This window comes from Gaeumannomyces tritici (genome assembly GCF_000145635.1).
Source record: "Gaeumannomyces tritici R3-111a-1 unplaced genomic scaffold supercont2.3, whole genome shotgun sequence".
In the NCBI taxonomy this organism is placed as follows: Eukaryota; Fungi; Ascomycota; class Sordariomycetes; order Magnaporthales; family Magnaporthaceae; genus Gaeumannomyces; species Gaeumannomyces tritici.
The window spans coordinates 2,678,566-2,702,949 of record NW_008804547.1 but is presented as its reverse complement, the minus strand read 5'-3'; the positions used below and the strand labels follow the sequence as shown (position 1 = coordinate 2,702,949).

General features: G+C 57.5%; 10 protein-coding genes across 10 annotated transcripts in view; 4 read left to right on the top strand and 6 right to left on the bottom strand.

Annotated features, from left to right (window-relative positions):
• The first annotated feature begins 272 nt into the window (after nt 1-272).
• On the top strand, nt 273-2,177 carry GGTG_06027 (hypothetical protein). The gene is made up of 2 exons (XM_009223839.1): nt 273-614; nt 681-2,177. Exons 1-2 carry the CDS (start codon nt 371-373, stop codon nt 1,973-1,975), a joined length of 1,539 nt encoding a protein of 512 aa, XP_009222103.1. The 5' UTR covers nt 273-370; the 3' UTR covers nt 1,976-2,177.
• Nucleotides 2,178-4,400: 2,223 nt separating this feature from the next.
• On the bottom strand, nt 4,401-4,586 carry GGTG_06026 (hypothetical protein; the record flags this gene model as incomplete). Its single annotated transcript, XM_009223838.1, has 1 exon — nt 4,401-4,586. The coding sequence occupies one exon, from the start codon at nt 4,584-4,586 to the stop codon at nt 4,401-4,403; it is 186 nt and encodes a 61-aa protein (XP_009222102.1).
• Nucleotides 4,587-4,837: 251 nt separating this feature from the next.
• GGTG_06025 (hypothetical protein) lies at nt 4,838-6,423 on the bottom strand. Its single transcript, XM_009223837.1, has 4 exons — nt 5,961-6,423; nt 5,651-5,821; nt 5,545-5,572; nt 4,838-5,441 (listed from the first exon to the last, which is right to left on the bottom strand). Exons 1-4 carry the CDS (start codon nt 6,414-6,416, stop codon nt 5,107-5,109), a joined length of 990 nt encoding a protein of 329 aa, XP_009222101.1. The 5' UTR covers nt 6,417-6,423; the 3' UTR covers nt 4,838-5,106.
• A 69-nt stretch (nt 6,424-6,492) lies between these two features.
• GGTG_06024 (LYR family protein) lies at nt 6,493-7,332 on the top strand. Its single transcript, XM_009223836.1, has 4 exons — nt 6,493-6,608; nt 6,713-6,856; nt 6,927-6,939; nt 7,031-7,332. Exons 1-4 carry the CDS (start codon nt 6,554-6,556, stop codon nt 7,080-7,082), a joined length of 264 nt encoding a protein of 87 aa, XP_009222100.1. The 5' UTR covers nt 6,493-6,553; the 3' UTR covers nt 7,083-7,332.
• A 57-nt stretch (nt 7,333-7,389) lies between these two features.
• Nucleotides 7,390-10,119, bottom strand: GGTG_06023 (SAM binding domain-containing protein containing protein; the record flags this gene model as incomplete). The annotated part of the gene is made up of 1 exon (XM_009223835.1): nt 7,390-10,119. The coding sequence occupies one exon, from the start codon at nt 10,117-10,119 to the stop codon at nt 7,390-7,392; it is 2,730 nt and encodes a 909-aa protein (XP_009222099.1).
• Nucleotides 10,120-11,865: 1,746 nt separating this feature from the next.
• GGTG_06022 (hypothetical protein) lies at nt 11,866-13,064 on the bottom strand (the record flags this gene model as incomplete). The annotated part of the gene is made up of 3 exons (XM_009223834.1): nt 12,674-13,064; nt 12,139-12,285; nt 11,866-12,051 (listed from the first exon to the last, which is right to left on the bottom strand). The coding sequence occupies exons 1-3, from the start codon at nt 12,920-12,922 to the stop codon at nt 11,866-11,868; spliced, it is 582 nt and encodes a 193-aa protein (XP_009222098.1). The 5' UTR covers nt 12,923-13,064.
• Nucleotides 13,065-14,005: 941 nt separating this feature from the next.
• GGTG_06021 (glucose-repressible alcohol dehydrogenase transcriptional effector) lies at nt 14,006-18,207 on the top strand. Its single transcript, XM_009223833.1, has 3 exons — nt 14,006-14,117; nt 14,327-15,871; nt 15,949-18,207. The coding sequence occupies exons 2-3, from the start codon at nt 14,782-14,784 to the stop codon at nt 17,163-17,165; spliced, it is 2,307 nt and encodes a 768-aa protein (XP_009222097.1). The 5' UTR covers nt 14,006-14,117; nt 14,327-14,781; the 3' UTR covers nt 17,166-18,207.
• A 368-nt stretch (nt 18,208-18,575) lies between these two features.
• Nucleotides 18,576-20,244, bottom strand: GGTG_06020 (hypothetical protein). The gene is made up of 2 exons (XM_009223832.1): nt 19,750-20,244; nt 18,576-19,690 (listed from the first exon to the last, which is right to left on the bottom strand). Exons 1-2 carry the CDS (start codon nt 20,003-20,005, stop codon nt 18,951-18,953), a joined length of 996 nt encoding a protein of 331 aa, XP_009222096.1. The 5' UTR covers nt 20,006-20,244; the 3' UTR covers nt 18,576-18,950.
• A 1,883-nt stretch (nt 20,245-22,127) lies between these two features.
• Nucleotides 22,128-22,447, bottom strand: GGTG_06019 (hypothetical protein). The gene has a single exon (XM_009223831.1). It carries the CDS (start codon nt 22,390-22,392, stop codon nt 22,216-22,218), a length of 177 nt encoding a protein of 58 aa, XP_009222095.1. The 5' UTR covers nt 22,393-22,447; the 3' UTR covers nt 22,128-22,215.
• Nucleotides 22,448-24,057: 1,610 nt separating this feature from the next.
• The window catches only part of GGTG_06018 (hypothetical protein), a gene marked incomplete at its 5' end in the record, with an annotated part of 1,724 nt that continues 1,397 nt past the window's right edge, over nt 24,058-24,384 (top strand). The window contains one exon of the mRNA XM_009223830.1: nt 24,058-24,366. Within this exon, the coding sequence (XP_009222094.1) occupies nt 24,058-24,366 (309 nt within the window). The remainder of the gene's footprint in view (nt 24,367-24,384) is intronic.

The following is a 24,384-nucleotide window of genomic DNA, read 5'->3' as shown; positions in this document are numbered from 1 at the left end:
ATTTTATTTATTTTATTTATTTTATTTATTTTATTTTATTTTATTTTATTTTATTTTATTTTATTTATTTTATTTTATTTTATTTTATTTTATTTTATTTTATTTATTTTATTTATTTTATTTATTTTATTTATTTTATTTATTTTATTTATTTTATTTATTTTATTTATTTTATTTATTTTATTTATTTATTTATTTTATTTACTTAACCCCCCCCTTTAATGCTAATGCTACGTAATGCGTACAGGAAACCCTTTAAGAAAGCTTAAAAGAAAAAACTTTGCACATCGTTAGCAAAACTAAAATAAAGATTTAATACACCAGCACCGCGCCAGCGGCAGCCCGAATTACCCCACTGCTGCATCTCGTCATGACTGCTACTTCCAGCTGCACTATTCGCAATTGGTTACATCAGATTGATGGCAACGATTACGCCTTGCTGGATCGCGACTCCGTGGATGAACGGCCTGCAAAGCGAATCTGTATTGATCCCCTCCAGGCGCACGAAGTTACTGCTCAATCGTGGCTTCCTTCGAGCCCCCCAATGCCAACATCAACAACGGTGCCGCTGCGCGTTACGCTGAAGCGAACAACTGATGAGATGAGCGATGCGCGTGAGTCCCTTGGTCGTCGCGCGCCTATCGTTTGCCTGCGTTGAGCTGACAGTATGGTGCGTTCAGCGGCTGCCGTTTCCGCCATTGCCCCTCCTCTTGCCCTCCCACCGCGCCTGCCTTCGCCGACCAAACGACGCACCCGATCGACGAGCCCCCTCAAACGCACGAACCTCCGACTCCTGCAAAAGCCCGTTCACATCAAGACTTTCGCCGCTGGTGACACGCTGCCGGACGACATTGAGCCGCTGCTGTCGCACGTCCAACAGGCAGTCAACAGAGAGGAGGTCATACCCTCCGAGGTGCGCGAGGCGGCCGTCGCAGCGGAGGGAGCTGGGTCACTGCGGCCATGGCACTTCCGCAGCACAGCAACCCCTGGCGCCGATGCACTGCACGAAGCACTGGTGGCCATCCGGCAAGACGCGGTCGCGGCGACCGAGGGTGAATACCACGAGGCGGGCTGGAACAACCTGGTCCACACGCCGCTGCTGCGCCATGTGTTTCCATCACGCGTCGAAGTCGGCCGCACGGGTGCTCGGCTGGTGCCCGTCATGTCGGCCGTCATCCACAACAACTACGTACCGGGCAAATTTGCCAGCACGTCCGCGTTGCTGATGAACCGCCTGCACGGCCACCTTGGCGGCGACTCAGCGTCGGTCGCTGGTGACTCGGTGTCTGGTTCTGGCGAGGGCAGCAATGCAGGGAGCAACACGGCCGGTCCGTCGGTGGACGGGCGACGGAGCGACAGTAAGAAGGTCGACTACGTGGCCTGTCTGGACGTAGCGGCAGACACACCTCTGTCGAAGGTCCTGTACAATGTCACCTACAACCAAGGCGTTGAGGCCGACATCCTGCCGCACGTCAACCACGTGCTGTACGCGCCGCTGCAATGGAGTCCGATCGCCGTGTCCATCGAGACGAAGACAGAGGAGTCGTCGCGCGACGCCATGCTGCAGTTAAGCATCTGGGTCGCGGCCTGGCACAATCGCATGGACGCACACCGCCAGCTCATCCGACGCGAGCTGCCGGAGCTATGGACGGCGCGGACTGGAGCCGAAGAGGCGCGCATTCCCAGCACTGTGCTCTTTAAGGTGGTGAACAATTCGTGGCTGCTTTATTTCGCCTGCGACCGCGGCACGCATATCGACCTGCTAGGGCCTTTCGACGTGGGCGGTACGCAAAACCTTAAAGATATTTATGCACTGGTTGCCGTACTTTTGGCCGTGAGGAATTGGATGGAGGAAGGCTTCCGCGATAGCGTTGCCAAATGGTTTATGTGCGAGGCCATAAATCGAGCGCTTTTCGGGGTTACAGATAAAGAGGAAAGTGGAGCACAGCCACTGGAAGCATGGACCCCTTATTGAATAGCACGAACAACGTTAGATGACACTTTGATTCCTTGAACCGATCGTGTCCCACAAGCCTCGTGGGCTTTCGTACTGCGACGCCACTTTTAGCTAAATCCCCACCAAAGTAGTCTGAATACACACCACCAAGCTACATACAAAAATCAACACATTCCAAACGCCATATCAAATCAGAAAAAAATGTTAAGATAAAAATTCGAAATGCATTTACAAATTTATACTTTTTATTAATATACCAGTTAATTTTAAGTTATGTAAATATTAAGAACCTAAATTGCAGCGCGTACCAAAATTTTTTTTTAAATTTTTTAAATTTTTCGCTATAACGCTTTTCAAAGGATAGTAAATCCATTTATAGCGGATGCATTTTAAGGTCCTAATTTTAACGTATTTTCCGAAAGCATACGGTACGTTAAAAAATCCAAAAAAAATATATATATATATGTTAAAAGCTTTGTAATATATTATTAAATTTTATTTTTTCGTTTATTTTTACAATTTTATTTGGCTATTTTATTTGCTTTTGAGTGCTATAAATTTTGGTTGGAAACTGCGTTTTTATCCAGACTAATTTTGTGGGACTGTATTATTATACATATCGTGCTTGTTCCTTGGAATGCCCGCCAAGACCAACTTGGCGCGTGGAGGTGCGGTAGCGCCGTTCCCTCGTTGCTTCATTTCATGGTTTCTGATTGGTTAGAACAACCTTAAGTTGGCAGAGCCCCCCGGCGGGGATGGAGAAAATTGGGCTCCTAATAATAGCCCCGTCGTTTATCCAGGGGCCTTGAGGTACTGTAGTGTAAAGACGCGGCCGTCGTACACTCGGACAGGTTCACGCGGGGTTCTTCAGCTAGATATCGTTTGCTGCCATGGGCGCATGTCTCATCGAACAGCGGCGAGCCACGGGTGGTACTGTACAAGCTCCCATGGCTCCATGCCATGCATCTGCTCATCACGGGCACGTACCCATGGCAAAACGGTTTGACATCTCTGGTACTCGTCCGTGCGCGGCAGGTCTCTCAGATGTGATGGCTCGCGCATGTGGTCTAGGCGTGGGGCGTGGACCTGCCTGACTCGGAAAACACCAGCAAGAATATTGCCCACGAGCCATTTGCAATCAATGGTGGTGGTGACTGGTGAGGCTACAGCGGATGAGCGGCTACGTATGCAGGGCATCATCTTCAAGGAACGCTCGGGTGCGGACGGTACTTGCCAGTGAACTGCCGGCCGATTCAGCCGTCCGCACATGCACGCGTCGGTAGAGGGGCTCGGGGGAGTCCGCTGATAACGGGGAAGCCGGAGCCGCATTTGCCTCCATCTCTCGTGGTTTAATCATGGACGGCCCCGCAATGCTTGATCCTAGCGCCACTGACACCGCATGGCAAACCACCAGCGCTATGGCCAGAATACCAGCAAATAGAAGGGTCGAAGTCTGGCGGTGAAAAATGCTCGACGTCTCTGTGGCCATCGGCTCTGGACGATTCGAGTGAGCCATAAGCCGCAGCTGCTCACAGTTCCAGTGGAAGATCCGAATTGATAGAAGTGAATGGCCTTGAGCTACTGCTGGGGAGAGGTGGAATATAATCCTGGCCCTATTCGAGCGCGGATTGTGAAGAAAGCAACGTGCCCTCAGCCAAGTCACGACGAATCTAATAACATCAAGATCATCACGACTCTATGCGAAGCGATTCAGCTCCTCCGACATGAAGCGGTAGAACCTCCTTTTCGTGTGGGGAATACTTTGTCCATATTTACCAGAGCAATTTGACCCAGCGATCCACGCAGCTAGCGGCTATTAGGCGCATTTTCTCCAGCACTTCTCAAGTGCATATCTGGATTGGACCCAAACGAGATGGACTAGGGCATTATGAACGGGACAGCTGCATGCCCACGTATGGCCTCTTTTCCATTTCTCGCGCGATACAAGACGGGTTAAGGGGGCTGCGTTTGGACGAATACCACGGATCCCACCAGGGCGCCACCGAGAAGCCTCTAACAGGTCGATTCTTGGTCCCATCCAAGAAACCGAGGAGAAGCAATTTAGTGGTTTGTGGCATCAGTGCGATTTCACCTGGTTTCGGCGCATATGGGTCCTCTAGGAAGTGTTCAACGCGTCGAGGATTCCTCCGGCTATTGTGTACTGCGCAGTCAAGATGCGCTTCCGTGGATGATGATACTGTGCGCTGCAAAATGGGCCACACTCATGGTGGGAGTGAGGGAGCGGGACAGCAAGCCCCCCTGCTCCGTGAAGCCTCCTATATCTCTCAGGCTGCTGTTGGAAGTAGAAACTCAACACTCGCCCTCGCAATAGTACCCGTGGTCGCCGGGCGTTCTGGAAGCGCTTATCGGCGGCCACGATCTCGATGCGGCCGACTCGCGTGACAAGATATTTGCACTCCTCCATGGAGTTTGGCTCCAGGACTCAGGATGCCGAGAAGCTCTGGGCCTTCACGTGAACACAAAGTGCAAGGCGGCCGGAGACACTGTTTCCGACACGGCACTGCTCCAAACACGGTTCAGAAGCGTTGGGGTCAACAACCTTAGCCTCCTGCCACGCGGTCGCAGGCTTTGCACCCCAGAGGCCATCTATTTGCAAGCGCGGGGACATGAGATCTGCGAACGCTGGACGGCTACGCCATCTTTTCCCATGTGTGGCATGCCTTGGGGACTTGGTGGTCCTAAACGGCGGGTCTATGCCGTATGTGCCACGAAACGAGGGGTTACGAAGAACTGGTAGAGTGTAAAAGTATAGTCAGAAAATGTATCAAAAGGCAAGGCCTTGGCCCGCGAACGGCTTATTGGGGAAGCGTTGTTAACAAGGCTACATGAACGGCGAAGCTCTGCGAAAGAAGAATGGATTGAAAATGTTTCCGGCGGGGATTTTCGACTGAGTCTAGTTTTTTTTATTCAACTTATATCCGGAATTATCCTTGAAGTTGGCAAGTAGCCTACTGAGCTTGGGATCGATTCTAGATTTGGATATTTGTTTCTCCTTGACCAGACCAACAGACGACAGCATAGCTCATCTTGAAGTCAAAAGACCATGCCCCTTTCTTCGAGACGATGCGCAGCAGCTAAAATGCTGCACACATCCCCCCATAAGCAGCGCCCAAATCCCACCCTCGCTTCTACTTCCCACTCCCCTTCGCCGCGCTCCCCATGTCCTCCGCCGCGTCCGCCCTGTTCCACGTCTCGCCCTCGAGCGCGTCGACCAGCCGACCGAGCTCCGCGATCCTGGCGCGCGCCCGGTCCTGTTCCCACCGCTGGAGCGCCCACGTATCGGCAAGGACGTCCCGTGCGAAGCCCGGGACCGGGGCCCTGGCGGCGGCGCGGTAGTCGTACGTCACCATCTCCTCCCGTAGTGCGGCGGCGGCGCGCCTGTGCCGGTGGGAGAGCACGAGACACTCGAGCTTGATGGAGGAGGAGTCGCTGTCGCCGATGGGCTCGCGCAGGCGGGTGTAGACTGTGTGGGCGGGCGGGGTGGGTGAGTGGGTGAAAAAAAAAAAAAAAAGGCACGTCTAGTGCAGGTATGGGAAGGGCAGCGTGCTACGAGTCCTGACACTGACCGGATATTGTGTCTGGGTATGTCACTGGCTACAGGTGGGCGACGCGGAGGTCCTTGTTAGCTTACGCGCGAGCATGGATGGCAGGGTCGAGTCAGCCTAGACGTACGAGCTTGAAGTCCACCGTGATCGACTTCATGATCAAGCCTATAGCCCGGGGCGTCATGAGCTCCCTCCACTGGTCGGCATTCGCAGGGTCAATATTCCGGGCAAAGTTGGTGACCCAGTTAACTCTGGAGCCCTCTGCATACTTGAGATACGTGACATTATTTACGTGTTGCTGCGGGGGAGCAAAGGGATTAGACGCCATAGAAAGCGGACGGTCGAACCGCTGATCAGTAGGGAGATACCCGGGTGTACGAGGGAGAGAGACACGTATATGCTCATCGAGAAAAAAACACGGAGAGACGCAGACATACAAAGGCATCCATCACTCCCCAGAGGATCTTGTGGTCCTGCAGCCCCCTACCCTCGCCCGTGAGGAAGCCGAGGTTCCCGGCCGTGAGGTCGCGCCACTCGGCGGCGAGGGCGCGCACGACGACGGCGGCCCGCGACACCTGGTCCCGCGAGCAGCCGAACATGACGCACCTGCCTATGCGCGCCTGCAGCTCACTCAGCCACCTCGGGGACGGCGGTTCAGAGGCAGCAGCAGCAACAGTAGCAGCAGCATCCTTTGACGCCGAGAAGTACCGAACACGGCCCCACACGGGAGGAAGCTGTAGGCGCTGTGCTGTCCTCCACAGCGGGCTGCTTGGGCGCAGTCGAGGTGGCATTTGGATAAGGTAGGTTATATGTGATATGGAAGTCAGTTGACACCTCGTATTGAGGGTTTGATGCTGAAGGTCAAGGGATGGCTGGTCATCAGCGTCTGGCATTGGTGTGAGGACGCCATTCAATTACGAGGGGTTCCGCTATCGGACCCACACACGTACGCTAAGGGGTGTGCTCGGATTGCATCATCGGCAGCTCCAACCAGCTCTTCAACCACCAAGGCAAGCGAAATGCCGTCGCCATGGTGCCGCCCCTGAACCCCGTGCTTCGAAGAGAGGTGATAGCCATCTACAAAGGTCAGCGGCGGACCTTGCGTCTTCCATCCCTGACAGTGTCGCCCTATGCATTGCCCGAGCTCTGTTCGGACACCCCGATGTTCTGACAAGACGGCCACGCCCAGAGCTGCTCAACCTCGGCAGGGACTACCCCCTGGGCTTCGACTACTTCCGCCCCCGCCTCCATAAGGCCTTCATGTCCAACGCCCATCTCCGAGACGACCAGGAGATCCGCCGGGGCATCGCCAGGGCTCAGTTTGTCCAGAAGGGTATGTGTTTCTGTGCCACCATCTCGCGTAGAATAGGGTAGAATTGGGGTGCTGACTGCTCTCGCTGTAGAGATCGAAGCGCTGTAGGTGCTAGGTCTTCTGCAGAGTCACTGCCCCAACAACACTGAAAATGGAGGACTGACCAGAGCTGTGATACCGCCATGGGCGCCATAGATACTACCTGAAACGGTACCGAGCCCTCAGGAAACGATACTCATCCCCGTGATGGGAACATGACAGGGCGAAGTGTCTAGACAGGCGGGAAGCGTATAATAGTTCACAATCCCAACCCACACATAGATGATGCAACATTATCACCACATTAATAGAATCCACGCAGAATAGATAGCGTCCAGGCTCATGCATAGATCTATACCGCCGGAACTAGGAAATGGGCTCACGCTGTGACAAAGCAAGAATCACGATATAATAAAACGGCATCTCGCTAAATTCCTCCACGCCTTCTCAGCCCCAAGTTTTCCTTCCCTGCCCCGAATTTCCCTCTCCGGCTTTCAAACCTGGCGGTGTTTCCGCTACTTCTTCCTCGCGTACCACGCCCCGACCTCAAGGCACTCGCCCCACGAGGTCCCGCCCTCCAACAGGAGATTGTTTTGCATCTTGCCCTGCCACGTGTCCCACTCGTCCTGCGACTTGCCACTGGCCTCCCTCAAGACCGGCTCGAGGCTCTGGATGAGCTGCACAACCGTCTCGAGCGCCGTCCGCCGGAGCGCCGCCTGGTTCGGGGACAGCCCCCTCCTCTTGCGGCCGCTGCTGGCGCCGACGCTGCCGCTGCCGCTCCCCTCCCCTCCTCCCGCCTCCTCACCCCCTTTGCCCGCCTTGGCCGTCGTCGACACGTAGCTCTTGCCGTCGCCCTTTGTGACGACACCGCCGACCCCTTCGCGCTCCCACTTGACCTCGGATAGCGGCACGGCCATACGACGGGATCCGACGCCCGTCAGCTGTTCCTCGGCCAATAGAACGTAGTTGACGTTGGTGCATGGGACGGGGCTAAGCTGGCAGGACGCGAGCGCCTTGGTTACCCAGCTGTTATACTCGACTAGGAAGTTATTGAGCGGGCTCGACATGGGCGTGTTGGACGTGATGATGTAGGCACCCATACGGCTCGCTTCCTTGTTCCCCTCGCTCGGCTCCTGGTCCGAGCCAGAGTCGTCGTTGCTCGAAGAGTCGTCTTCGTCCGAGTCTTCGTCCGAGTCGGGGCCCACGTTGCCTGCCGTCGTCGCCGCGGCGGCTGCCGCCGCCGACGACCACCCGCCGGGGACTGCAGCCGAGACGGTTGGTACATGTGGTCTCAGCATGCGAATGGTGAAATCCGACTCCCAAATCTCGAGGGTGCCGCCCGGGCGGAGGACCCGCAAGATCTCGCTGGTAAATGACTCAGCCATGTGAAATGGCGCAACTGTGGATGTGCTCTGCATCATGACAAAGTCGAACTCGCAGTCGTTGAAGGGCCAGGGGAACCGGCGGATGTCATGCTGTATGAACCGCCACTTCATGTCCTTGTCCGGCGGGCGCAAGGACGCCGCGGGGACGGCGCCGTCCGACATGGATGATGCCGACGAGGCCGAGGGGGCGGGATCATCGAAGCCCCAGCCGCTGGCGCCGGCGATGGGCGCGATATCGACGCCAGTGAACTGGATGTTTGGGTGACCCTTCTTGGTCCAGTACCGGTGGCACATCATGCTCCAAAAGCCGGACCCGCATGCCAGATCGAGGACGCGGGCGGGCGGACGTTCCTGAAACAATGGGGAGCATATGGGGCCCCCAAAGAGCTGGAAAAGCATCAGCGTCTTCATGGAGCAGCGGTGCAACTCGGGGAGATCGACGGGCAGCGGGTAGTCCAGCGTCGGGTCGGCAAGGTAGGTGCGGCCATTACGCGTGACAAAGTGCGACCTCCCCCTTGGGTTACTGGGCCTTGCCGTCGAGTAGGTGACGGGCCTATACGGCAGGCCATCCGCGGTGGGTGGGGGGTCGGTGGCGGACATCATGGTTCGGGCGCTCGAAACGGTGAAGCCGGAGCTGCTAGAGTTGCTCTCGACGCGAGCAAACGGAACGGTAGTCTTTTGAATAGCCGGGGACTCGCGCAGCACCGACGCATGGTGCTGCCGCTGCTGCGACTGAGTCTGTGGAAGGCTTGGCAGCGGCACCTGCGGCCCGTTGCTTTGCTGGTTGTGCCTTCTATCGGCCAGGTGCTGCGTAATCCGCTGGGAGAACGAAGCCCTAGAGGGTGACGTCACCGACCGAGGGATTGAGGCCCCGGAAACAGCGGCGAGACCGGCAATTGCTGCCGCGACGCTTGACCGCGGACTGCCCGCGAGCTCAAGGTGCTCGTCAGTGGGAGCCGGCGTCGACGCAGAGAAGAAGCGCTGTGGCTTGGAGTAGGCTGGGGCACTCTCGGCCGGGTGCGCTGTCCCGCCTTGGGGGACGGCTGGCGGCTGCTGCTCGTGGTGTCGGCCGTGAGGAGACGATGGTCTCGATGGCACCTGATGCCGCAGCGAGGGATGTTCAGATGTGAGGGAGACGGGTGCTGCGGGACTTGTGATGGGAGAGAGCTTATGCAGAAATCTGTGCCTCGTCGGCGCTAGCCCAGAGGCAGAGTTTGGCGGTGCTGTCGATGCGGGAGCCGAGACAGGCGAGCTGCCTGTGACAAACCAGGGAGCCGAAAAGCGCGGCGTCTGTGGGTTGTTGTGCGGCAAGTGCAAGGGTGACGACGGTGTTGACGGAGACGCCGAGCTGGCAGCGTCTTTGGTGGCCGAGGTGCTCGCCCAGCGGTGGTGCCAGCGGCTTCTGAGGTCCTTGTGTTCCTTGCGCTCCTTGAGGTCTTTGTGCTCCTCGCGCTCCCTGTCGCTGCTGTCCTTCCTGGCAGCAGAAGAGGCAGCGGCAGTAGCGACAGCGGAGGAGGGCAGAGGGGTATCGTGGGACGAACGGTAGCCTGCTCCTCTGCTAGAACTGCTGCCGCTATCAGTCGAGGTAGTCCTTGTGTGGGCCCGAAAACGCGGCCGCCCGAAGGCCCGCGACGTCGAGTTGGAGCGGGCTGGCGGCCGTGCTGGTGGTGGTGGTGGTTGTGGTGGTGGTGGTTGTGGTGGTGGGGGCGGTGCTTGGTCGGCGTCTTCCAAGTCCGCCTGCTCTCCCACCTCTCGCGGGGATTGCAGACGAGGAGGGTTTGTCGTGCTTTTTTTCTCCTCGAATGGGTTGATTAAATGGGCATTGGCAGCAGCAGCATAACCCCAGTAATATTCCGACATCCTTGCCAAACCTTTTTTTGCTGCTCCTTTTTCCCACCTGGTTTTTTTTCTCCCACCCTCTGCTCCCCTCTTCGTTCCCGCCCCCTTATCTGTTCCCTGCAAATCAAATGTTTCCAGGCCGTTCCAGTTTTAGGGGTTAGGCCACGCCGCTTGTGCCAGCCCGCCCGCCGGGGAACGTGGAGCTGTGTTCCGTCGCCTGTTCGCTTCCACAAGGGTGGGGAAACAGCAAACCTGCCTGCCGCTGGTTGCGCCGTCACAAACGAGAATGACAGCGAGAATGAGAACAAAAAAAAAAGGACTGGAAAAAAAAAAGCCCGTGATCCCTCTCGCACGTGGTCACTCGGTGTACTTGCCGTCTACTACAGGGTGGTCTGGTTGTGCAGCCCCTGGCACGCGACCTTCAGCCAACTCTCTAACCAACGCGGATGGTAGCGCCAGGAAAGCAAGGCAAGCAAGGCAAGGCGGACCCACGGCCTAGGCGACCGTGCACAAACTAGAGCAGACCCGGTGCTGTCAGAGTCTGCGTCGGGCGGCTGTTGGCAGCAAGCTATTTTTTTTGGCTTTCCTGTCCTTGTCCATGCAATTTCTCTTTCCCTCGTCCTCGCCCTCGGCCCCTCTGTTTGCGTAGGCGCTCTCCACAAGGCTCGCCGATCTGCCGTGTCGGGGTTCGCCGCGAGCTGGAGGCAAACAAGTCGGCGGCCTGTTCGGGGTGCTGTCGCGCACTCCGTTCGGTGTGACCGCCTGGGCCAGTCGCCCTGCGCGCTTCCCTCGACTCAGTCGCCGGCCGGGTTGAACGTGTTTGGCGCTCAGATCATCGCAGGCTCTGCCCACAGACCCTCTAGCCAGCGGATAGCCACCCCGTTCAGGAAAGGGTAGGAAAACCTGGCGGCCCACTATTGTGGGATTGAGTCGTTGCTTCGCATCTGAGTCTCGGCGTCTGTGTCGCGCAAGGCCTCCACGTTCTGTTTTGACAGCCGACGGGATCCGCCCGGGCCCACAAAGTCAAAAAAAGCCAAACTGCCAAACTATCAATCCGACTGGAATAGACGGCCACTCATGCAGTGGCATGAGGCGGCTGGCAAGTTCCAGTGGAGAGGAAGTGAAGAAAAAAAGAAAAAAGAAAAAACTGTCGGCCGCGATAGGCAACAGGTCGAGTGTCCGCGTTTTCGAGCCGTGACGGGGCTGAATGGTGTGGGGCTCGATAGCAGGTGGTGGTTGTTGTTTGAAGCAACACCCGACGGTTGGCACCACTCCTTGGGCCTTCCGTCTGCTGGCTCTTGGCGGTCTGCTAAGGCCAAGCCAGCCGCCCCTCCCCCGCGCAGGCGCCGCCCCAACTTTGCAGAAGAGCGGGATCAAATGGGTTTAGGCCTGGCGCATCGAAGGCTTGCCTGCGAGATGCCGGCCGTGGTTGGGTTAATGTTCGAATCGCGTCTCTCGGGATGTTCGCCGGTGTTGCGTCGCTTCTGTTTTCTCTCTGCCCCAGTCTGCTCCCCGTCCTCCCCCACTCGCTTTTTATTCTTCTTGCGCCGTAGCTGGCTCACCCTGGGCAGCTCGAGCCGGCGGCAACTGGCGGCCAGTCGCGTGCAATTTCCCTGGCCAAGAGAAGCAGCGTAGCGAGCCAAACATGAAGTGTTTGGCAGGCAACGAGCCGTCCGCCTCGGCCAGACGAGAGGTTGTGGAGGTCTCGTGCGACGAGACTAAACCACAACCAAGCTTCGGCGACGTCAACGTCCGATCCTCGTCCGCTTATTTTTGCCTCAAGGAGACGGTGCCGCCGACGTATGGACGCCGCCGTCCCAGCTTCAGACCCTTGCCGCGCGGGCTCGCGTATTCCGTGGCTTGCTGCTGTCGACTTGCCCCAGCCAAGCCACCCATCAGCCGATCAAGTGCCTGTAGGGCGATGCCGATGAAGCTGCAAGTTTCCGTTTGTCGCTGAATCGAATGTGTCGAGGGCCTTTTGCTGTGGTGACACGACCTGACAGACGAGGCTCAACCAGCCGTTGTCCCACCCCAACAGACCCAGTATCCTGCTGGGCTGGTGTGGGTGAGCGAGCGCGCGTGTATGATCAAAAAAGGCGCCTGCAACCGCTCGCGCGGCTGGTCGGATTTGCCGGTGGAAATGCCTGAACTAAGGCGTGAACCTCGCAAACTGGCTGTGACCAAGCTCTATTTATGGGAGGGAGCAGGAGGAGTAGATACTTTCTTGAATGGGGAATACCCGCACTTAAAGTCTGGGCCGTCCATCGCCGCCCTCATCCACCTCGCCCGGAGCTTCGCCAGAAACGCACTTTCTATGTTCCTCTATTCGTCCAAGAAGTGCGTATCTCGGCTTCTCCAAAACGGCAGATACGGATGTGGGGATCACCAGCCATTCACCGTCACCCCTAGACCATGGTGCAGACCGCCAGCGCCCAGAGCACCAGACCTTTACTTGCAGGACGCCGGCCGGCCATTCACACGCTTCCTTTGTTTTTTTCCCTGCTCGATTTCCCTGCACCGAGATTCGCGAGCGAATTAAATCGTATCGATCTGCAGGATGCCTGGTACCTCAGACCACCCTTCCCGGCTCCGACCACTTGCTCGACATCGTTTCTCCTCCCGCTGCTCTCCCTTGGGCCATAGATACACTGCTTCGTTTCCGACTGTCAACGCGCCCCCTCGGCACCGCAATAGCCCTCTGTCTCCAACCTGATAGCCACCTAAATGGTGCCCACAGTGCTAATTTCGGCCTTTGGGGCGACGCAAGTGTCCTGCAACGCATAGACACGAGCTGCACCATGCGCTCCGCACCGGGTCGAGGCATTGGCGAGCCTCGATGCGACTCTATCCAATATCGAGTGATGTGGCATCACGAACTCGGTACTTGGCAGTGCTCAGGGCATTGTTTGCGGTGAATTTCTTGTTAGACCCGCTTTTCAGTGCTGGGGCCGCAGCGAATGTGCCCTTGCTGATTCGTTGACCACCACACTATAACCACGGAACCGTACGCGCATGCCCCCTAATTATCCGTCCATTGACGCGCCAGCCCCTAGCTTTGTTGCGTCACCACAAAGGGAAGCAAAGCAGGTATGAAGATTGAAGAATGGAACTCCGTCAATACCTTCAAACTGTCGGCTGTTTATCGAGGATGCCAAAGGTTGAGCATAGGAATAGTTGTTGATAGCAGCCATAAGGGTGTGCCACTCTCTATGTATATGCGGCCTCGGCGCCAATGTTACTTGTTGGCCATTCGATAGCTCCCAGAGCGGGTTCCGTGCCGGAATCTTGGGTCTTGTGCCCACTTCGGCGTCTTCATCTTCCGCACCGGATGCTACAGCTCTGGGGTGCCCTTTCGGCGTTTGGCCGAGAACGGTAGTACGTGGTCCGCACCCAGAAGTTTTGTCGGTGAGCCTTTGACGTGTAGCTTGGGGGGAATAAAGGGATGGGATCAGATATCGTTGTCCTACTCGGGCCCGAGCGTTTGCACGATCGTGGCCTGGTGTTATGCTGGCCCAGCGGTTAGAGCTCCAACGGCCTGTCTTTCATAACGGTAGCTCCACATTGGAAGCTTGATTTGCCTGTCTCATTATTGAAACGAAGAGGGAATGCATGTAGTGGCATAGGGCCCCCTAATTCTTGGACAAAGCAAGCGGTGGCTGATCTGATTTCAACTTGGTTCGTGCCGAGCTAGATTCTCGTCCAGACCCCCTGAACCGAGTAGTTTCCATGGCCAAGGTAGTCCGGTGACATGTCCCCACCTCATCACTGTGGCGGGGCTTCCCGTCGGTGGCTTTCCCAGCTTGGCGGGCGCAGGAAGCTTCTGCGGTGGCTGACGGCAAGGCTACCATCACGTGACAATGTTACCTAATCCTGGTCGACACGGCCAACTGCAGAGATGGAGCGAGCACAACAACGAGCACATGAGGAGCAGCTGATCGGCCGCCGACGAGCACCCGCGCCTCTGGCATTCGATATCTTTCGCCCCGAGTATCCATTCGCAACTGCTCGAGCATCCCATTGTCAGTCATTGTGCATTTACCCTTCCCCCACACTTGTCCGCCGCTGTCCGCGCCTGGCTAGGGCCCCGCTCGGAGCCCAAATCCAGCGCGTGTCAGCAAAGTCCAGTCCCAGCCAGCGTTGTCCATCGCATCCCTTGCTCAAGCCTAGCCCGCTGCCTTCAATTGCCGCTCGCTCACCCGCTGACCCGCTCCCTTGGCTTCCTTCACAGTTCTTGCAGGCCAGTCAGTATACTACCGCACAGGACCCGACTTTCCAATCACAAGGACCGGCGAGATCCAGCCAAACCCGCCACACGCTGCTCTCGTCCCCGAGCCCACCCAATTCTCGGCCACGACTTGCGCCCTCCCTAAGCTGCGACGCGCCCATCTGTCGTTGATGGGTCGTCGTCCTTGACCCAAGACCACCTCCGCCGCCGCCCGCGGCAGACCCGAGACGTCGACCGGACCGCCGCCGAGACCACGATCGTTTTCGCCGTATCTATCTCCATGCGGCACAGGCCGAGCCCCATGCTCCCACCCCGACCATCGTTCCGGCTTCAGGACAGAGTTGCTTCCCATGCGGATTGAGGCTCTAAATCTCCTCGCTCACCACAACGCCGCACCACCCCCGGCCCTTAACCTGCTAGAGCTCAGCTGCTGCTCGCTCTCCGACAACCTCACATAGATGGCCGACGGCCCCAGATACCTGCAGCAGTCGACCGGGCCAGCCTTCTACCAACAACACGCGCCCCAGAAACCACCGCTCCCCAGCGGAGCCCTTTTACCATCACTCCTCCATCCTTTTCTGACCACCAACCCGCCATCGCCGTCACGATCGCCAGACCGCCAGGGCGCCCACGCCCAGCCGCTGCAAGGCATGTACAACCATAACCAGCAGCAGGGACACAACTCCCGCCTCAACAACAACCCACAGGGCCAGCGCATGCCCATCCATTACAACTTCCAGCAACCCGCCGGCCTGCAGCACCAATCCCATGCCCAGCACCACCCCAGTCTCCAGCAGGAGCCCTCGGGGCAGGGTGGCAATGCCGGCGTGCTGGGGCACCACTCGACCTACTCGAGCGGGGTACTGTCCAACGCGAGCCCCTTCTCCGCCAACCTCCCCAATGGCCACAACTCGGTAACCCGGGGCGGCCAGGCACAGCCCATCACCGAGGGTTGGGCCGAGCAGCTTCGCATGTATAAGGACGCCGAGCGGGCACACGCCTCTATGATGGAGCAACCCCACTACTATGCCCGCCTCAAGGCCCCTGAGAACCGCAACGCCACTTCCCCTGCCGCCGGCGCGACGTCCACAGCCGAGGGCGAGGTGGAGGACAGGAGACGGCCCGGGGCCGTCCAGATCGCCAAGTCCTCAAAGCAGCAGTACTGGACAAACCTCGACATGAGCGGCCAGCAGATCCGGAGCCTCTCCATGAGCCTCTTCAACTATATCTTCCTCCAGGAGCTCTACATCTGCTCCAACAAGCTGACCACTCTGACCCCAGCCATCGGAGAGCTACGCCAGCTGCGCATCCTGGATGCTTCCCATAACCAGCTGACCGATCTGCCCGCAGAGATCGGCATGTGCACGTTTCTCAAGCACCTGCTGCTCTTCAACAACCACATCCACACCCTCCCCCACGAGATAGGCTCGCTGCATCTCCTCGAGCAGCTAGGAATCGAGGGCAACCCCCTGGACCCCGATACCAAAAACATCGTCAAGACTTCAGGGACAGCGACCCTTGTCAAGGATCTCCTTGAAAAGCAGCCTGGTTCGTCTAATCCGCCTCCCCCTCTTACTTGTCATATTTCATGGCGCTTGCTGACTCTGATCTCGGTATAACCGTAGTCCCTATGCCTCCTCTACCGCGAAAGATGCTCACCATCCAAGAAGACGTGTCCCCGAGCCTAGAAAGGATAAAGGTGTTCTCGTGGAACATACTTGCTAGCAGATACGCGACGGCGATGCTATACGGCTACACTCCCTCGGGAGCTTTGGAATGGGATTACCGGAGGAGGAAGATCTACCAGGAGATCCGAGACCGCGACCCTGATTTCTTGTGTCTGCAGGAGGTCACCACCAACGCCTTCACGGAGGATTTCAGCCCAGAGCTCGCAAGGCAGGATTACAAGGGAATCCACTTCCCTCGTACCAAGGCCAGGCTGATGAACGAGAAGGAGGGCGCCAACGTCGACGGCTGCGCGATTTTCTACAAGGGGAGCAAATTCATTCTCCTGGACAAGCAGGTGATCGAGATGTCCAACATTGCGCTCAACCGTGCCGACATGAAGACGGGCAACGACATTTTCAACCGGGTCATGCCAAAGGACAACATCTGCGTCATGGGATTCTTCGAGAGCCGGCGCACAGGTGCGAGGATGATCGTGATGAATGCGCATCTGGCCTGGGAGGGCACGCTCGCCGATGTCAAAATCGTGCAGACGGCCATCATGTTGGAGAGTCTGACAAAGTTTGCCGACAAGTACGCGCGCTGGCCCGCTTGCAAGGACAAGAAGATGATCCGGCTGCCAACCTCGGATTCGGACGACGGGGAAGGGGAGGACGGAAGCTGGAAGAAGGAGGAGGAGGTGGTGATCGAGCCCGCGCCGTCACAGGAGTACCGCAGCAACACGGACATACCCCTATTCGTGTGTGGCGACTACAACTCGACGGCCCAGAGCGGTGTGTTTGAGCTCCTGTCCAAGGGGCGGCTCGCGCCGGACCACCCGGAGCTGGCCAAGCACTCTTACGGGCTGTTCACGCGCGACGGAATCGAGCACCCCTTCAGTTTGCGGTCGTCGTACCAGCCGCTGGTGGGGACGCCGGAGGAGATGCCCTTCACCAACTATGTGCCCGACTTTGCCAACGTCATCGACTACATATGGTACTCGTCCAACAACCTCGAGGTTGTGGAGCTGCTGGGCCCTCCGGACGCGCAGCACCTGAAGCGCGTGCCCGGGTTCCCCAACTACCACTTCCCGTCGGACCACATCCAGATCATGGCCGAGTTCGTCATCAAGGCGCGGAAGGACAAGAAGGGCGGCGGGCAAGCGTCCTCGTCATGAGACGGGTCCTGTTGAATCTTATTTTCCTTCTCCCCGCTGTCTTTTTTACCATTGCGTACTTTGTTCCCTTTGGTCGCTTCGTTTTTGGATCGTTCTCGGTTAGTGTAGAAGATGAAATGAAGGCCTACCGGTCATCTTCTTTTGATCCGTCGGCTCCCCGTTTCTTCTGTCTGTCGCATCCACGCGCTCGCCTTTTTTCCCTTTTGTGTGGCGGTCTCTTTTCTACTTTGTTTTCTTGTCGCGCACGCCAAATATAACACGACAAGCCTTGCATCTTTTTGCAGCCAACAGGGTTTTACTTTTGCGTGGGTTTGCCTTTGGGCTGGCGGTGTTCTGGATCTCGGTAACAAAATTCAGCCACGCACTGAATGGGTACATATCCTGCAGGATCAAGGGAGGTGGGAGGGGGGAGTCGGGGTGTCACGCCGTCAATGAAAGGGGTGGTGTTTATTCCATGCTTCTCTCTGGTCGTCACTTTCTGTGGGAGCAACATGGAAAATGGAAACGGGGGCGTTTTGTTCACCTCGCGCGGAACATGATGGTGGGCGTGGGGATGGATGGATGGGAGGGAAAAAAGGGGGGGGGGGAAGGACGGGACGCTGAGGGTCGGCCACGGTGGGTGCAAAGGATCTGGAATATTGCCATAACAAGCACGACATTGTCTTATCTCCGTAAATCTTGGCTTCTTGACGAGAAATGCGTCTCATGTCCTTTGTCCTCTATCACTCTCGTTTGTCTTTGTTTTCCCTTGTCCTTTTCGTCTCTTTTCCTCCTCTTCCTACTTGCCAAGCCTCCACCTCTTCTCTCATATTATATCTCCTGATCTGAGAGCGGCGGCAAGGATGGGGGGAGCTAGCGCCAGCGTGGGCGACGGCGTCTGATTGGGAAACGATACATGTAGCTGTACGATTATACATTCTCCCGTCTTTTTTTCGTCATTTTTGCTTCTCCGATCCATTCCATTGTTCGCACGATCACGCACCTTTTTGGGTACATCCCCACCACCGTTCGCTATTTTAATAAACAGCGGCCGTGATTCGAGCTCCGGGAGGGCTTCCTTTTGCTGCGTGCATTGTTTTGCCGTTTGAGTCGCTACCTGCCGTCCATAAAAAAAAGAAAAAAAAAGGGGGGGGGTTGGAGCCTCTCGAAGAATGCCAATAACCAAATCCTCGAATCCGAAGTGGCCCGGTCCGGGTTTGACGTAACAAAAGGCTGGGCGCGCAGTAAGCCCAACTGACTGTTGTTGGATCGCGCAGGACGGGGCCGTGCCGGGCTGCGTCTATTGTGGGGACATGCGGCACAGAGTGCAGAATGAGTGAGCAAGATCAGGGGCAGTCGAACCCTGCGTGGACTGGACAAGCGAAGAGTGAAGAGAAGGATGAACTTGCACACTGCAAATGGAACAACGGGCAGAGTTTGGTGGGGTCAGATTCAGCATTTGCGTGTTTCTGTACTGTGAGACCTCGGAAAACAAGAACAGAATAGAAACCCAAACGCCACAGAAATGAAGAAACAAGGAAAAAGAAAACTCCGATCTATGCTATGCACCGCCTCCATTACCGGAGGTCGGGAGCTGAAAACAAAAAACAAAAACATTTCTCCTCAAGGGCGCATTTCCCCGCCGACAGATACGGAGGGGGAACAAGCGAAGACTGGTGGGCTTTTGTGGTACAAGCAGCAAGGCGCCTGGGCTGCTGCACTATTTTTGATGGATTGTCTCCGCAGGAGGCAAGGCCGACGTGTGAAAAGATGCAACAAAACAAAAAAAGATGGACAACCGCCATCCTAGTTGGAAGTGTTGGAGTTGCGTCGGGTTGCGTCCCTGCGGCAGGCAGCGCAGTCGTCCTCGTCCGAGGGGCAGCGGGAGCTGTGCCTGTCCCTCCAGCGGGCGCCGCCGCCCCTCTCGAGCTCGCGGCCGCGCTCGAAGAAGTCCTCGGTGTTGACGGGCGACGAGGCGTACGAGACGGCGCGCTTGCGGCCGCCGACGCGGACGGGCTCGCGCTCGTCCCGGGGGCTGTCGGTGATGCCGAGGCCGCCCAAGGTGCTGGCGCGGGCGCGGCTGCGCGGGGAGACGGGCAGGGAGGGCTTGTCGGCGGGAGGGGGCAGCAGGTAAGGGGTGGGAGGGCGGCCCTGGACGGAGCGCTCCGAGTCGGAGCCGTAGTCGCGGCGGTCGCCGTGCTGCGGGTGGTCGCGGTCCTTGCGGGGCGAGGACCCGAAGCGGACGCGCCTCGAGCCGTAGTCGGTCACGTCGCTCGCGCTGCGGCGGTGGCTGCGCGAGGCACGGGGCGAGGAGATCTGGCGGGGGGAGCCGCGCGGGGACGAGGAGTTCTCGCGCTGGTCGCGCTCGTGGTGCGAGACGGTGTGGCGGCGGCGCGAGGAGGTGGGCTCGCGGTTGCGGGAGTCGTCGCGGTTGCGGGACGAGCCCTCCTTGCTCTTGCGGCTCCGCTCGCGGCTGCGCTCACGGCTGGCACGCTCGCGCTGGCGGAGGAGCTTGACGTGGGTCTTGACCTTGGTGATGGCCATGCCTATGGTGGTGGTTAGTCTATATATCCGTGGAAACAGATGGCAGGGAGCAGAAACTCACAGTCCTTCTCGGCAACACCGGTCAACAGCCTGTCGTACCACTCATCACGCTCGCGGCGGGTCAGGAGGCCGTCCGAGTAGGCGACCTGGAGATCCTCAGCAAGCTGGACAACCTCGTCAGAGTCCTCGGCGATGGTGGTCTCGGCACGCTTCTTGCGGACCATGCGGGACAGCTCCCAGCTGGTCTTGACGGCGGTGATGACCGAGCCGCAGGTAGCCACGGCGGCAATCTTGGGAAGAAGAATAGCGGCGGCCATTTTGAATCCTTGAATACGATCTTGAACGAGGAAATGTTTCGAAAAGGGGAGGGATGGAGGGAGAGGGGAAAAGAGGAGAAAAGGAAACAAGACGACAAGAAAAGAAGAAAAAAGGAAACGATCAAATAGTGACTTAGGGAAAGGACTAAGGAAAAGGACCAAGAGAGAAGAAACGAAAAGGAAACTTCGATCTTGAGCCGATCCGAGGACGAGCGTTGTTCACTGGCTGGTGAGGAGCAAGATCGAGAATGAAGCGGTAAGGCTGGGTGCGGCCGTGTTAAATATCAGCGTCTGCTCGACACGATAAGCAGAGCTGACCCCCACCCCACCGGCTCGGCAGTCCTCGGATGCCTGTCATGCTGTGTGCTTTAGGACGCTGGGTCGGACAGTCGCTGCCGTGACCCGGAAGCAGGGCAGAGAGTCGTGTGCGGGTTGGGCGTTGGAGCGGGCCTCTGTTGCTGCTGGCGAACCCCCAGCGCCCTGTCTGGAGAGACCGCCCCCCATACTAAGATTAGTGTGTGAGCTGCGCCCTTACTACACGGCGCGATCCGTTGCAGGATCTTGGAGCAACGTGCCAGAGATGTGGGCCCCTTCCCTTTCGAGCCGGCCAAAATCCCCTAGGCCCCAGGGGGCCTCCCCATAGTGGCGTCCAGTGGTGGGGCCGGGCCTCTGGTGTGCAGCCGTTTCTCTTGGTCGCTTGACCAGAGAGGGTTGGATCCTGCCCACCGCATTGAAACCAGCGATATGTATAGACACTTTTTCTGGGGCCTTGACTCGGCACGCCTGTCTCTTGTGCACGCAAGCCTATGCTCCCTGTGTCTGCACCGACAGCCTGCTCGCCCAGCCGTCCGACGTGCTGGGATGGAGACGGCAAACGCTCAACCCGGATTCTTGGGCTGGGCTGAACATGGAAGCACTGGAAGCAGCTGTACCTAGACACACACACTGGGCAGGAAGGTGGCGGCCAAGCGGATAGGGGGCGGGGATGATGTGGGCTCCCCCTCTCCCGCACAAGGCGTCGCGAAGCTGTTAGCGGGTCCATTCTCGATTGCCCGGCACCGAATTCCACCACGGGTGGCGTGGTTGAGCCGCCGCGCGTCCTGCGTCTTGTGCGGGACAATTCGTCCGTCGCCATGGCTTCCGTCGAGGGAAGCGCACTCACCGCGGTGATGATGCCTGAGCCACGGCCCACCTGCTTCTCTCGCCAGAACAATGGAAGAAAAATGTGGGGGGCGCTTCGGCGGGAGGATTTTGCCTGTCGGGTTTAACAGTCGCTGCCAGTTGAGACGTTGACGAGCACGGCCACAAGGAATTGTCCGAGCAGCGCAGCCGATTACTGGAGCAGGCACCACTCAGGCTGTCTGGGCGCCTGGGCGGAGGAAGAGCGGCGCCTCCTACCATCCATTGCGATGCCGGCCATCCGGTCTTGATGGCAGCTCGATTTACCGTATCACCATGTCACCGTGAGTCCGTGTCACTGTGGCGGTCGTGATCGTGATCGATGGTGACCATGACCATGACTGGGAAGCTGGTTGTGTGAGAGAATAGAAGCACATGGCGAATAGCCCAGGTTGGAAGTTGGTAGGAGTTGCCCTACCTGGTGTTTAGTTGGACATCAAGTACCTACCTAGTACCTAGGTGTGCACTAAAAGAAGAATGTCACCCCAAAACCTTGTTATTTTGAACGGGGGCGTTTTCTGCTATGGATTCCTGATCGCCATGCCTTTTTGGGTGAGGATCGTATCTTGTCTATGGAGCATTTTGCCATCGATGCGACCTTGGCCTCACGGCCCGTCGTCTAGCTTCCGTGCTTGCTTTCAACATCCATTCCGGAGCATTTACTCTGCTTTCCGGCGGCTGACCACTGCCTGGTCAATACTTAATACCTGCCAGCTGGTATTCCCGGTGTTGGTTCCCCCACGCTCACTGCATCGTTGCTGGCTGGGAGGCAGATCTTTTGGTGAGATCCACATGTCTACACGTCGTGTAGTAAGCTCGGGTGCATTTGACGTTATAAACCCGCCATTTTAAAAAACCTGCCTGTGTTTCTCGAAAGATAGCCCCTTCCGTGCTTGTACACACGAGGCCTGTCGCTTTCCAGGCCTGCGATTACTTGCCATACATCAGGATACTGTTTGGCCCGCACTTGGGTCGCGTCTCAAAACATGGGCTGCTCAACTGGCTCGCCTTGACGAACCCACAGGACACCCCTAGGGCTGAGATAGAGGATGCTGCGTTTTCAAGATGGCCATCCACACGCTCGCCACGCCAGTCCCTGCGCCCTGATTCCCAGAAACTTGGGCCAACAACACCCTAGCTTGCCCTATGATACACACAGGGCTGGTGCGAGAAACCTCGTCGGCGTTGCCGCCATCCTTACCGAGCATCTTGAGGCCTCTCGTCTCGTCTCATGTCTCTGCTGGGCGCCCAGTCCTTCAAGCCTAGGAGTAGCCCCCTGGTGGGGGGACTCTGAGGAGAGTCCATCGGGAGTGATGTTTGTGGCTGGTCCGCGCATGAATGCCCTGTCAAAGAGCGCGAGTCAGTCGCCTCTCCTATTGACGCTTCCCTCCATTCCATGGAGCTGACTTCCCCGGGCCCAGGATGTCTATCTCCGATTGGAGACTTCCTGGGCCGCCGACAACACAAAGCCCATCTGCCCATATCTCCGCCGGACGGCTGAGCCTGGGAGACCTCGCTTAGCCTTGTGCGCTTAGTTGGGACGAACGTGCCTGCCTCCGGGTTGATGCCGTCCTTGCCGAGAGACGCTTAGGCCGGTTCCACGCACTGGGTCCGATTGAGGCGCCTCCGCGGAGTTTGTGCTGTCTTGAATGCCGAGATACACTCCGTCTGGAAGGAGAATAACGTTTCCACTGTAGACTTTAGACATGCGCCACGATACTCGTGGTGTCTACGACGCTCACGTGGCCAGCCCATGGCATCAGATGTTCCCATCACGTCTTGATATGCGCGTGCTTGTCTTGTCTGCCTGACAGATGCCTGTGGCTCCGCCTCCATCTTTAGGTAATGCATATTTTTTGAGGCGAGGGATGTTATTACGTTAGGTAAGAGCAGTTTCTTTCTATTTCTTTTGTTCTCCCCTTTTCTTCTTTGCCAGCCTTCCTTTTGCCAGGACTCAACATCCGCCCTCGAGAGCATGCGCTCAGGCCGCTGTCAGACATGGACAGGGAGAAGGCTTGTTGCCCGCAGGGCCATTCCAGAGATGAACCCTGCGTGAAGACACCATCGATTCGGCCAGCCCGTGCCTACCTCGCCTCCAGCCTGTGAGATAGCTTGTCTGCTTTCGCCATGTCTAGCCATGCCCTTATCTTCTGTCGGGGAGATCTCCTCAACTGTCGCTATCCACCCACGATCTCCATACTCCCACCGCAGTAGGACATATGACCAGAGACCTACCTACGCACAGGAGGCGCCTACACAGCGGTCAGTATCTAGCTTCTAGTTCGTTCTTGTCCTGACGGTGGTGTATGTAGCACCCATGCATGCAAAACTACTATCATGTGCGACACACCTGTTGTATACTCGCCTCCCGAGGCAACCACCATACAGTTAGGTTCTGACTTCCCGCAGCCGTTGACTCGGGAAGCTCAAGATGCTCAGAGCGGCATCTCCTTGTCGCCCAGTGCACCAAGTTGCCTGTCGCTTCCCTTTGGACTGTGCCCTGATGTAGAGCTGGCTGGCCCTGCTACGCTGATAGAGTAGAACGCGTTCGAGCTAGAGCAGGCGGCTTCCCAAACCCGCCGTTGGATGCTGTCGTTTGTCCGAATAGAGTCAGAGCCATTCGGTAGGAGACCGGGAAAGTCTTTCCCAACACCTCTTCGACCTGAAGTCCCTCGGAGTTGTCCACATATGCCCTCATTTGAAGACACGGGCTGCCCCGGCCCAGACTCCACAGCATCGCGATCTCCCTACGTCTTCTCGATGAGTAACCACTGGGCCACGGGGAGCGTCTGCATAGTTTGCTGACATTGGCTTTTACCCCCCTCGTCAACCTCCCCTGCGCCGGCCGGGAGGAAGCTCGAAGCGGCGGGGCAATGTCGCCGCTGAGGGTGCTCGAGGCCGCCGCCGGCCGGGACGGCCAGGCCGAGGCCCACGCCATGTTTCTGGTGGCGCACACGTCCGAGGCCATATCGCCTCTGCCGCCGTCGCTGGAGCGGGGTCTCGTCGCCATCGCCATCCACACATATCTGGCCATCATCCGCGATTACCGGCTCCCGTCGTGGGCCTTTTACCTCGCCATCGGTCTGCTGTGGGGGCTCAACTACCTAGCGGCGATCCTAGGCATCGTGATACATCGCTGCAGGGCTGCCCCGGGCGGCCTATACGTCCGCGTGATGGCTTGGGTAAGATTCTGCTTTTTT